Consider the following 11,639-nt stretch of genomic DNA (forward strand, 5'->3'; position numbering starts at 1 on the left):
ATTCCTAGAATGCTCTCCCTCCTCACCTCAGAATTCCAATTTCCCCAGTTTCTTTCAAGACTCAACTCAAAGCCAACTTCCTACAATAGGTCCTTACCTGCCCTCCAAACTGCTAGCTCCGCCCTCTGAGATTACCCTGTATAACTCTGTATCTTATACATCCATTTTTATCTGCATGTTGTTTCCCTGGTTAAAATATCAGGTGCTAGAAGGCAGGGATTGTATTTTTGCCTTTCCTTGTATCCCCAGCATTTAGCTCACTGACCAGCACATAATAAGCATTTAATAAATGCTTGCTGACTGACAGCTGAAACACCAAGTTTGCCTGTGTTCTGTTAAGCTTCAGATCACAAATACATGTCTTTAGGACAGGTGACAGGTAAATATTCTTCCAAACACTGATTCTGCCATTGCGGGCTTGTTCAGACTCATTAGGTGATTTTATTTATAACATTTTCCAATCTCGGGGTAAAGCCCAGAATCAGGACAGTCAGAAGAAAGGAAATGGTATAAAGCTGTCAACACCAATTTTCTGACTTAGATTTTTTCTGCTTGGGACACACATTACAAAGAAGGATGGGACTAGAAGGCACACGACTCCTATAAAAATCACACCATTCAAACTGAGGCAACATAACTGTCCTCCCATAACAAGACTGTGAAACAACCCCCCTTACCAGGAAAAAATGGCAAAACATGGTGGTTGTGACTCACCTATACAAGTAACTTTTCCACTGTGGATATTTTCATTTCAATCTTTTCCCTGATAATAACCTAACAGCTGAATGATGTTTACCCCCTGGCCCTTTCAAATTATCTGGAAGTAATCTTTTGCATTAGCCCAAAATGAGAGGGAGAAAACCTTTTAAAATGTAATCATGCTGGTTCTGCATATGTAAAAACAATCTTAATCTTAAAAGAGATAAACATGATGAGGTTATTAATTATCATTTTTAGAAAAAATAACATTTGATCCCAGTTCCCCTGCAAGTCAGAAAATCTTATAGGATCTCCAAGTGGAAAAGAGAATTTGAGGGGGGGAAGTTTGCTAGTCTATACCAAATCAAGAATAACCTTTTACAATCAATCAATCAATGAATAAGTGCCATGAACATACAATAAATAAGACAGCAAGTGATTATTCAGCCTTCTCTTGAAAAGCTCTAGGAAAAAGCATTGAGGCAGGCTGCTACACTTTTGGATAGCTCTAAACTCAAGTTCAATGAAAGAGTTTGTTCAGGTCCCCCTTTTTTGGGAGGAAAAAAAAGCCAACCCAATTCTATGAAATTATCCTGTCAGCAAGAATTCTCTTTAGTATTAGAGAAGGAGGAATCAGGACAGAGAAAGAAAATTCAGCAATATTTCAGAGTTCATTATGCAAAAAACACCTTGTAAATCTTGAACTGCAGACAAGACTTTAATTGGAAAGGAGTCCATCGCCATCTTGAATCCATAAGGACCAAGGTATTTTTCCCAAACCAGGTGAAATGAATAAATGAAAAAGATTTAATGGAAAAATTGAGATTGTTCTAACCCTTTGTGAAACACAGGTTCCACTAAAAATCTGTTCAGATGCTTTCTTTCTAGCAGGGAGAGACCCTAAATATTCAAAGGCAAATTTGAGCAGGCCTACAGCCTAGAAAGCCTTTCAGCATGGCACTACCAATGGACTGTAGGGCTGTAGTCCAAAGACCACACTAAGCTAAGTTTTAAGAAGCCAATAATCAGAAGATTGGTCACAAAGTGGTATTTTTTTTCCCTTATCACAGCAATTCAAGAAGGCTAGCCATTAAGGTGTCGGGGTAAAGGGTAGGAGGAGAGAAGTTGAGGTTGAATGGACAAAGGATTATATTGATTAAATCATATATCTTCTGAAATGAAAAAACTTACTTATAAAGCATAGTGAGGTCACGCCAACCACAACACTGTCCTCAGAAGCAAAGCTTTATCAGAGACTGAGACAACAACACATAACTTCCTTTGGAACTGACATTTTTCCCACAGGAAGTCTTCTATTCAACTCAGCCTAAAGGATGATGTCTCTGCTGGATTTTAATAAGAAACCACTATCCACATTAAACCCAAACTAAAGGCCACTGTTTTCAGAAAGGTATGATTCTACTGATCCCATGTGACTGAAATTGGAAGCCTTCTAAGTATCAGGGAAACATCTCTGGTAGCTCAACTTCAATAGGGCTCCCACATCTATCTAAACATCAAAGCAGCACTATCATTTTTCTTAAGAAATTAATCCTAATGTAGCTCTCTTCAACAATGAGATGATTTAAACTAGTTCCAATTGTTCAGTAAAGAAGAGAAACAGCTACACCCAGAGAGAGAACTATAGGAAATGAGTGTGGACCACAATATAGCACTTCCACTCTTTCTGTTATTGTTTGCTTGCATTTTTGTTTTCCTTCTCAGGTCTTTTTCTAGATCCGATTTTCCTTGTGCACCAAGATAACTGTATAAATGTGTATACATATATTGGATTTAACATGTACTTTAACATATTTAACATGTATTGAACTATCTGACATCTAGGGCAGGGGGTGGAGGAAAGGAGGGGAAAAATTGGAGCAGAAGGCTTTGAAAGGGTCAATGTTGAAAAATTACCCATGCATATGTTTTGTAAATAAAAAGCTATAATAATAATAATAATAATAAAGAAACTTAAAAAAAAAAAAAGAAGAAAGAAATTAATCCTAAAAATTCAGTTTCTCCAAGCTGACAGTAAGTAACTGACTTGCTGGACTTTTCATTTCTTAACATTCTTAACTATAAAGAAATAGGACCATTAAAGGTTATTGTAATTTTTAAAGGTTTATTTTTTCATGGTGTTTATTTTTAAATGGCTTGATTCTCAAACTTTCCAAAAGGAAAATAGTCATCGTCATTTGTGGTTGTTAATAATGGAGAAGGAAGGGAATGAGCAATAATGTAATGCCTTTTAAGTGCCAGGCACTGTGCCAAGTTCTTGACAAATATCATCTCATTTCATCCTCACAAGAACCCTGAGAGATAGGCCCAAGAAATATCTGTATTTTACAGATGAGGAAACTAATACTAAGATAGGTTAAATGACATGGCCAGAATTACACAGCTAGTAAGTGTCTAAAGTCACACTTGCACTCAAAGTCTTCCTGATGCCAAGCCCAGAGCTCTATCCACTGTGTCAACAGCTCTTTATTACTAATTATTGTTATTAATGATGATAACAGTTCACATTCATATAGTACTTTATAATTATGGTTTACAAGTCTTTCCTTATAGCAACCCCAGGAGGTAGTATCAATGTTCTTAACTCTAATACACACTTATATACATATGTGTACATATATACATGTATGTGTGTGTGCACGTGTGTGTGTGTGTGAAAAATGAAGCCCAGGAGTTAAGTGGCTTGTTCAGGGTCACAAAGCTATTTTAAGAGTCTGTGCCAGCATGATGTTACCAGGCCAGGTGTTCTTTCCAAGATATCAAGCTGTCCTACACTATATTTTACTTGCCTCTTATTTTATGTTTGTATCACCAGAGAGGTGTGTGTGTGTGTGTGTGTGTGTGTGTGTGTGTGTGTGTGAATGAAAGATTAGTGAAATCTGGGTAAAAAATAAAATAAAAAAGAAATACTGGGTAAAAAATTAGCTCAAAGCCAAGCAGAGAGCATCCAATAATGATGCCACTTAGTGCTCTCTAAGCAACCATTTGTCAGACTCAAGTCCTACCCCTCACCAGCTCAGGCAATTTCCTCTCCCTCTTGTCTACTTTCCAACTCCCTTTTTCCTCTTCGTTCCCCACCCTTTCCCCTGCCTAAATCTTGGACCTGCTTCAGATATTGCTTAGAGCTTTCATGTGGCACAATGGAAGAAGGCTGGTGGGCTTCAGATCTGAGAGGCTCTGAGTTCAGATCCTGCCTCAAGCACTACTCTGGAGACCCTCAGTAAGTCGGTTAATTAACCTAGACAAGCTTCAGAAAAAGGAGGATAAGCCATATAACACCAATCTCCCAAGATTGGTGAGAAGATATAATGAGATAACATTCAACTCATCCACTAGCATTTATTAAATGCCAACCTTGAGCCAGACGTTGTGTTAAATGCTGGGGATGCAAAGAAAGGCAAAAACAGCCTCATCTCCAAGGAGCTCACTCACCCTGTAAACCTAAAAGCACAATAGAAACCTTTGCCTGTTGTTGTTCTTGTTATTGTTACCAGCAGAAAGCAAAGAAGAGAAACCTCTTTTCTGGCCACAGAAAAGAAATCCTGTTGAATTGTAAGCTGACGCTGTCAATAACTCTGACTCCTGCCTTAAGATCCAGCACTGGCTCCCAGGTTCATTCCAGCATCCCAAAAGAGATATGTGCATTTCACTAGCCCCACCTGCTGGTTCAAAGTTTTCAATCCTCCCATTCCAGGACATGAGCAAAAAGATTCAGCAGGATACCTTTAATCTGAATTACTTTAGTAACTGTGGCTACAAAGTGAGAGGAAAAGAAATTGCAGAGAAAAAAACAAGGAAGAACCACTACCCCAGATGATTTCACAAGTGTATGAAAGCAAAAAGAGTTGCAGGAGGTGTGAAGCTGAGGCAGGCAGCCCCACTGATGGAACTCTTGGATCTGACCTCTGAGAAATAAAGTCTCAAGACTGGACAGCTACCTTGAGCTAAGGGCTGAATTCTATTGTTCTTTCCAGTGTGGCAGGTAGATGGTGCAGTGGTTAAAGCACTGTTTCCATTCACCTTCTCCTTCCCTCTCCCCCTACCTAAGTCAGGAGAACCTAAGTTCAAAACCTACCTCAGACAATTACTAGTTGTGTGACCCCAGATTAGATACTTAACCCTGTTTGCCTCAGTTTCCTCTTCTGTAAAATGAGCTGGAGAAGAAAATGGCCAATATTTTGTATCTTTGTTAAGAAAACCCCAAATGAGGTCATGGAAGAGTTGGACATGACTAGAAAAATATTCCACTTAAAGCAAGCCACTCTGACTTCCCATCTTCCTTCAGCTTTGTAACTTATTTTTTTAACTTTGGAAATGGCTTCTAGGATACCCAGGAGAGCTTCTAGTCTGAAATGAAGGACATTTTATGAATGAAGGAATCAAGACCCAGAATACAAAAATGTGTTGCCCCACAGGAGCTGAACCCTGATCCTTAGAAACAAATTCTCAGGGCTTTGTGCATCTCAAACAACAACACAATCATCACCACCACCACCGAAATCCAAAGAGACTTTTTACAGAAGCAGAAGTCCCACCAGATGGGCTTTCTTGCTCTATGTAGCTCTAGGTCTATCATGACCTAGTTTCAGGAGAGATTCTGCAGGTTGTCACTATAACTTGTCTTCTGAGTCTCCAAAATCACATCCTGGCATTTTCTATGTCTTATCCTACTCTCCAATAGGAATCTGAATATTTATCTTCTAGTTTTGATTAGAGACCACTGAATCCTGATTTCATGATGAAGGGAAATCTGCAGGGGATCAAACAGGTTGAACACAGAGGACACGGGACCATTCGACAGCAAGATTTTCTTTTGAACACACTCAGCCATGGGAAGAAGCATTTATGCCTTTATTTTATTTTTCTAACCAGAAGCAAGCCCACCCCAAAAAGAGACAGAGAAGAAAGGCTTCACCCGGAATTCTCTCCCTCACTCCCTTCTCCCTCCCCTGCTTTTCCAAGGACTTCCTGTACCAGTTTCTGGTGTTCCCTTCACCAGCCTGCGTTCAGATTGTAATGACCTACAAGAAGTCCAGGAGGCTCTGCCAACTCCCAGCTCATATAATCCTGAGCAGGTCATTGAGCAGCTTTGGAGGCTGCAGTTTCCCCAGCTGTCAAAAGAGAAAGCAAAACTAAAGCAGGGGCTTTTAAGCCTTTTAGGTGGCAAAGACCCCTCAGGCAGTGATCCGGAAAGCTGATAGAGTCCTTCTCAGAATCATGCTCTTAAATGCATAAAAGAAAAACCATTATAGGATTCCATTTACAAGGAAAGATTAATTAAAATATTTTTAAAAACAAATTCATATAATTCATTCTATGAACCACTACTCCAGATGATTGCCAAGATCCTTTCCATTCCGGCATTCTATGAAACCAGCATTAAGAGAAATACTAAAAAGCAAATAAAATCAGATTTTTTTCAAAGTCTCTTGGGGACTAAAAATGAGAAAAGATGCCATATGAAGTCATTGAGGTAGCACAGTAGATACAGCTCTGAGACTGGAGACAGACCAGCTTCAGGTCTTACTAGCTGTGTGACCCTGGGCATGTCACTTAATCTGTTTGTCCCAGTTTTCCCAAGTGTAAAATGGGGATAATAACAGCACCTAATTTAGAGAGTTGTTGTGAGGACTAAATATTTGCAAAACTTAGCAAAATGCTTAGAATACAGTAGGTACTATTAAAAAGCTTAATTCCTTCACCTTTCCCTCCTTCATATCCCTGGGAATTCAGTCAACAAACATACAGAAACATTTACTATGTGTCAGGCAAAAACTTTCCTGCCCTCAAGGAGGTTAGCTACTAAATGGGAATGCAACTCTGTGTGTGTATAAGATACAGTGTAACTAAATAAAATGGAAGGAAATTTCAGAGTGAAGGGTGGAAGAGTACAGGAGGAAATGGAGAGGCTTGGAAAGGCTTCTCACAAAAGATAGACTTTGAGCTGAGTTTTGAAGGAAGTAAAAACTAGAAGGTGGAAGTGAGCACGGATAGCACTCCACGCTTAGGAAACAGCCAAAGCAAATGCATGAAATAGGAGAATCACCAGCTTTCAATTCTATTAGCAGAGTTTCCATTTTCCTGAGCCTCAAAGAAATTCCAGAGTCTGTATAGAAAAACAAAACAAAACCTACTCCGAATATCCTTGAAAACAGCTTTATCTATCACTTCCTATGATTGTGTTCCTAAGTAATACTACTCCTACAAACAGGAAAGAACTCCCAACCTCCTTACGCCCACTCTTCCTGGCACCCCAAAGCCCAGAAGCCACTATTGCAATTTTTCTCTTCAGGCAAGAGGAAGAGAGGCAACTTTCTCATCAAAACAGCTGGTAATGGGAGAAACTTCCAAGCTTCTTAAGGACACTCTAAATAACGAGCAAATCCAATTAAAGTCAATCTCACTGAATTCAACCAAAATTTAAAAGGCACCTATGGTGTGTAAAAGAGCAGTGATTCAGCCTCCAGTCTGAAAATCAAGAAACCATAAATTCAAGGTCAGTCTCAGACAATTCAAAGCTATGTGACCCTGGACAAATCACATAACCTCTGCTGCCTCAGTTTCTCTATCTATAGAGGGCTGAATCACTTATAACTTTCTGTACCAAAACCCTTACCTAGAGTAACCAAAACCTACCTAGAGTCAGGCACAGTGCCTGACAATGGCCTGAGAATGGTTCATTCTCTACCACCTCTCCCTCTACCCTCTGACCTTTAATTAGCCTCAGTCAGTCATAGAACACCTGCTTAATAATTCTGATTAACCCATATGCCTATTCATGACAATAAAGGGTCCATGTGACTATGATAATGCCTTTGTGAATTTTTCACATTTGGAACCAAACTGCTCTCCCAAACTTGTTGCTTCTTTACCACCACCACCATCAAAGGCAACATGCTAGGATACAAAGTTATTAAACTAATTTAATAAATTCAATTGGAAATTAACTTGAGGGATTACAGGGTAAAGTTTTTTGCTTGAAAATTTAACATCTAGTAGAATAGACCCTTTAAGATGCATAGTGTTTCTTCTACACGAAGAGCCACTAATGATAGCTTTTTTCCCCCATTTCTATCTTTTTCCTTGGAAATAATGGAGTAATAATTTAGAACTGGTTCCTGAAAACAGACAACCTTGTTCTACCTTCCCCTTTTAGGGGGAAAGGAGTAAACAATCAAAAGACTTTGATTCTCAATGCTGCTCTGTTAATTGCAAAAGGATCCTAGGCAAATCACTCTGATGCTAGGTTTACCCTCCTTAAAACGGGAATGCCAACTGTCCTGCCTATGCCACAGGGTGTTGAGAATTAAATGAGACTCTATCTCTAAAAGTATTATTATTTCTACTTCGTACTAACAACTATCCCTAGGCCCAACATGAATCTTCTGATCAGTAATAGATTTCAACATGCCAATTTCATGTTTTCAAATTTTGGCAACAAAGCCAAAAATTTGAGGTAAAGTAGACTGACCTAAATAGGCATTTAAACTAAGAATGAAGTGGCCAGATAGAGGGCACAAAAGGGCACTAAGGAAGAATGAGAAACATGACTTTATCTTTGTCTTTTATTTATAAAGAAATGTCTACTGTTTGAAACACTCAAGCAAGCTGGAGAAGGAACCGATAGATAGATACATAGATAGATAGATAGATAGATAGATAGATAGATAGATAGATAGATATAAACAAGAAACATTTGTGAAAGTAAATAGTAGTACAAAGACCTTGTTTTGCAATGTTTGGAAATAATTACTAAATTGACTCTAATAGATAGATGCAAAATACTGAATTTATCTTCCATAAAGGGAATTGAAACAATAATTCTCCAACCCCCAAATATTACAAAAACTTTAATGTTTATAATCTTCCATGAAGCTGCAGCATTTTAAAGTGGACAGAGCCATACATTTGGCATTTGAACACCTCAGTGCAAATCCTTGCTCAGTCACCACAAGCTATGTGACCTTGGACAAAGCTTTTCCTCTTTCCGGATCTGGTTTTCTGCAGATAATCTTCAAGGTTCTTTCCAGCTCTAAAACTTACTCTCATGTTTAGTCTGGCACAAAGAAATGACCTTGGGATCTTAAGGTTGAATCACTTGTAACTTTCTGGACCAAAACTCCTTACCTAGCCACTAATCCCCTCTAAGTATTGTTTCCCTCTTTAGAAGAAAAACTCCACGAGGACAGGGGCTGTTATTATTTTTGTATCTGTATCCCTAGTGCTGCACCAATGCTTGGCACATAGCAAGTGCTTAACAAATAATTTTCATTCTATCATTCACTGAAGGCTATATATCATCAGAAAACGCACTCTTACAAGTCTCACCTATTTGAAAAACTTTATATACAGATATTCAGAATGTACATCTGTCATCCAAACTCTAACTAATTAATGTTTGTAAAGCCTCATCACTAAGAGTAAAGTCATCAAGTAATGAATGTTTTTGGCCACTGACACTCATAAATGCATTTATTGGGGCAGAAAGAAGTTACACTCTGAACTCTTTCCTCCTTGAAATCCTTTTAAATAATTTTGGTTTGAAAAACAATTAAGCTTCTTTTATTTTCAAAACTACCTTTCACTTGGCTTCATAATTCATGTCCAAACTTCTAGGGGACAATAGGAGTTTAAAACAGAACTACTGCAGAGACTCTGAATTTTACATATACATATATATTATATATTTGTATACATAATATATATTAATATATAACATATTAATAATATATATTACTATATAATATAGTAATAATATATTAATATATAATATATTAATTTTATATATATATAAAGTCTCCATATAAAGCAAGCTGCATGATGGGATAAGGAAAAACTATGATTGTGAGTCACAGTCATTACAAACATTAAGGTCTCTCTCTCCAGGTCAAGCTTGCTTACGTTTATCCAGATAAGCCAGACCTGACTGCCGCCACCCCCTGGCTAAGGAGCCTGAATAATTTAGATCAAACACAAGGGGGAAAATGGAGAGTAATAGAGAATAGAGTCTGTCTAGGAGTTCAGCCTTTAAAGTTTTGACAGCCCAGGCGCGAGGCAAAGTCAGTCCCGAGGAGGACTAGTTCAATGCCAGAGCAAGGCGCGTTCCTCTATTTTGATTTTATTTTTTGGAAGCTTTCGGGCTGAGCTGGGCTAAAGAAGGCTACGAAGAAAGATGATATGAAGAGCCAGCGACTCCTGCAGAAGTGGAAAAACCACACCAGCAAAACTAGGGAGTCGGATGAAAGAAGCGCGTCAAGATTAACAAGACAAGAGAACTCTTCCAAAGCGGGGAGGGACGCAGGGACACCAGAAGCCGCAGGACGCCGAGGAAGGACGCCCGTCTGCGGGGGCTCGCCCACTGGCCCCCTCCGAGCCCGGGTCTCCCCCGACCTTCCCTCTGAGTGTTCGGGTTTGCCTTTCCGGGCGTCCCAGCACACAGAAAGCGCTTAAGAGATGCGAGCCGGCAGACAGACTTCCTGACCCCCAGGCCAGAGGTCACCGGGGCCGGGTCATGCCCTGCCCCCAGCTCTCGGAAAGAAGGGCGCTCCCGCCCCCTCTGTTCCCCTCCCCCCGAGTATCCCAAAGTGGGTGTATGGACAACCCCTCCTCAGAGGCCGGAACCACCGTCCCAGGCCCCTCCCACAGGAAGCCGCCTCCCCCCGCCTCAAAAGCCGGCAGTCAACCTCGGGCTGGCCCGGCCCTGGCTGCCCGACCCTCCCAGGGCCGGCTCGCCGAGCCCGCCGGGCGCGGAGCCGGGACCCCTACCTGCAACAGGCCAAGCAGCGGTGCCGAACTCCTCTTCTGCTTCCGCCTTCGACCGCTGCAACTCGGGCCGGGTCATGTGGCCATTGTTGATCACCTGACCCGGAAGAAGCGAAGCCAGCCCACACGAGTGTGGGCAGGAGAAGCCGCGGACGCCAGGAGTTGGGCGGGGCGGGGGGGCGGAGTTGGACGCGCTTCTTCTCTTGCGTTCCAGCGAGAGCACGAGGCACGCGTGCATTGGTGTGGAGCGAAGCTTGCAGCGAGGCGGCCTGCAAAGCCTCTGTATCTAGGCTGTACCAAATGATTTGAATACGAATTACAATCCACTTTATAGAGTATAAGCTCCCTGAGGTCAGGGACCGTTTGGGGGTTTTGTCCTGTTTTTGACTCCTTCCCAGGGTCAGGTCACATGTTAGGCTGTTTTTTTCTTGAATAAAAGTCTAAAATGGATGAAAAATCATTCATTAAGTAGCTAGGGCTGTGAATACAAATTTAATTCAGTAATCATTTGAGTGTCTTTTTAGTATTGAGGCAGTTAGTGTCACTGCGCTGGACCTGGAATCAGAGACTGGAGTTCTTATCCTACTTTAGACTCTGTGAACAACCCTCTGCAAGACCCTTACTCCTGTTTGCCTCAATTTCCTCATCTCTGAAATAAGCCAGAGAAAGAAATGGTAAAGCACTCTAGTGTCTTTGCCCAGAAAATTCTCTCTGACTCAGGAAGAGTCAGATACACCTGAAAGCAACTAAATAAAAATTTGTACAACTAATAAAAAAATCGGCTGCATCCAGATTTGAATTCCGGTCCAAATAACTGGAAAAATATTAACTGCTGCGAATCCACATAATTCAGTGCTATACCAATCGAACTATCAAAAAATTATTTTATCGAGATAGGAAAAATAATAATTCATCTAGAAGAGTAAAAGCTCAAGGATATAAAGGAAATCAATGAAAAAAATGCAAAAGAAAAAATCCCTACTAGATCTCAAACTGTATTATAAAGTATTATAGATCTATCACTAGCTAAGAAATGGAGTGGTGGATCAAGAATAGATTAGCTACAAATTATATTATAGTAAATGAACGTGTGATCTAGTATATGATAAACCCCAAAACCCAAACTTTTGGAACAAAAATTCATTATTTTATTTAAA

General features: G+C 40.1%; 1 protein-coding gene across 3 annotated transcripts in view; it reads right to left on the minus strand.

Annotated features, from left to right (window-relative positions):
• Positions 1-10,581, minus strand: part of WWP2 (WW domain containing E3 ubiquitin protein ligase 2) — a 122,128-nt gene extending 111,547 nt beyond the window's left edge. The window contains exon 1 of one of the 3 annotated variants that reach the window (XM_031950074.1): positions 10,486-10,581. In XM_031950074.1, the coding sequence (XP_031805934.1) occupies positions 10,486-10,561 (76 nt within the window). In that variant the 5' untranslated portion in view covers positions 10,562-10,581. The remainder of the gene's footprint in view (positions 1-10,485) is intronic. The other 2 variants (XM_031950075.1, XM_031950076.1) reach the window with 2 other exon arrangements.
• Between the last annotated feature and the right edge of the window lie 1,058 nt (positions 10,582-11,639).

Source organism: Sarcophilus harrisii, chromosome 2, assembly GCF_902635505.1.
Source record: "Sarcophilus harrisii chromosome 2, mSarHar1.11, whole genome shotgun sequence".
Lineage (NCBI taxonomy): Eukaryota > Metazoa > Chordata > Mammalia > Dasyuromorphia > Dasyuridae > Sarcophilus > Sarcophilus harrisii.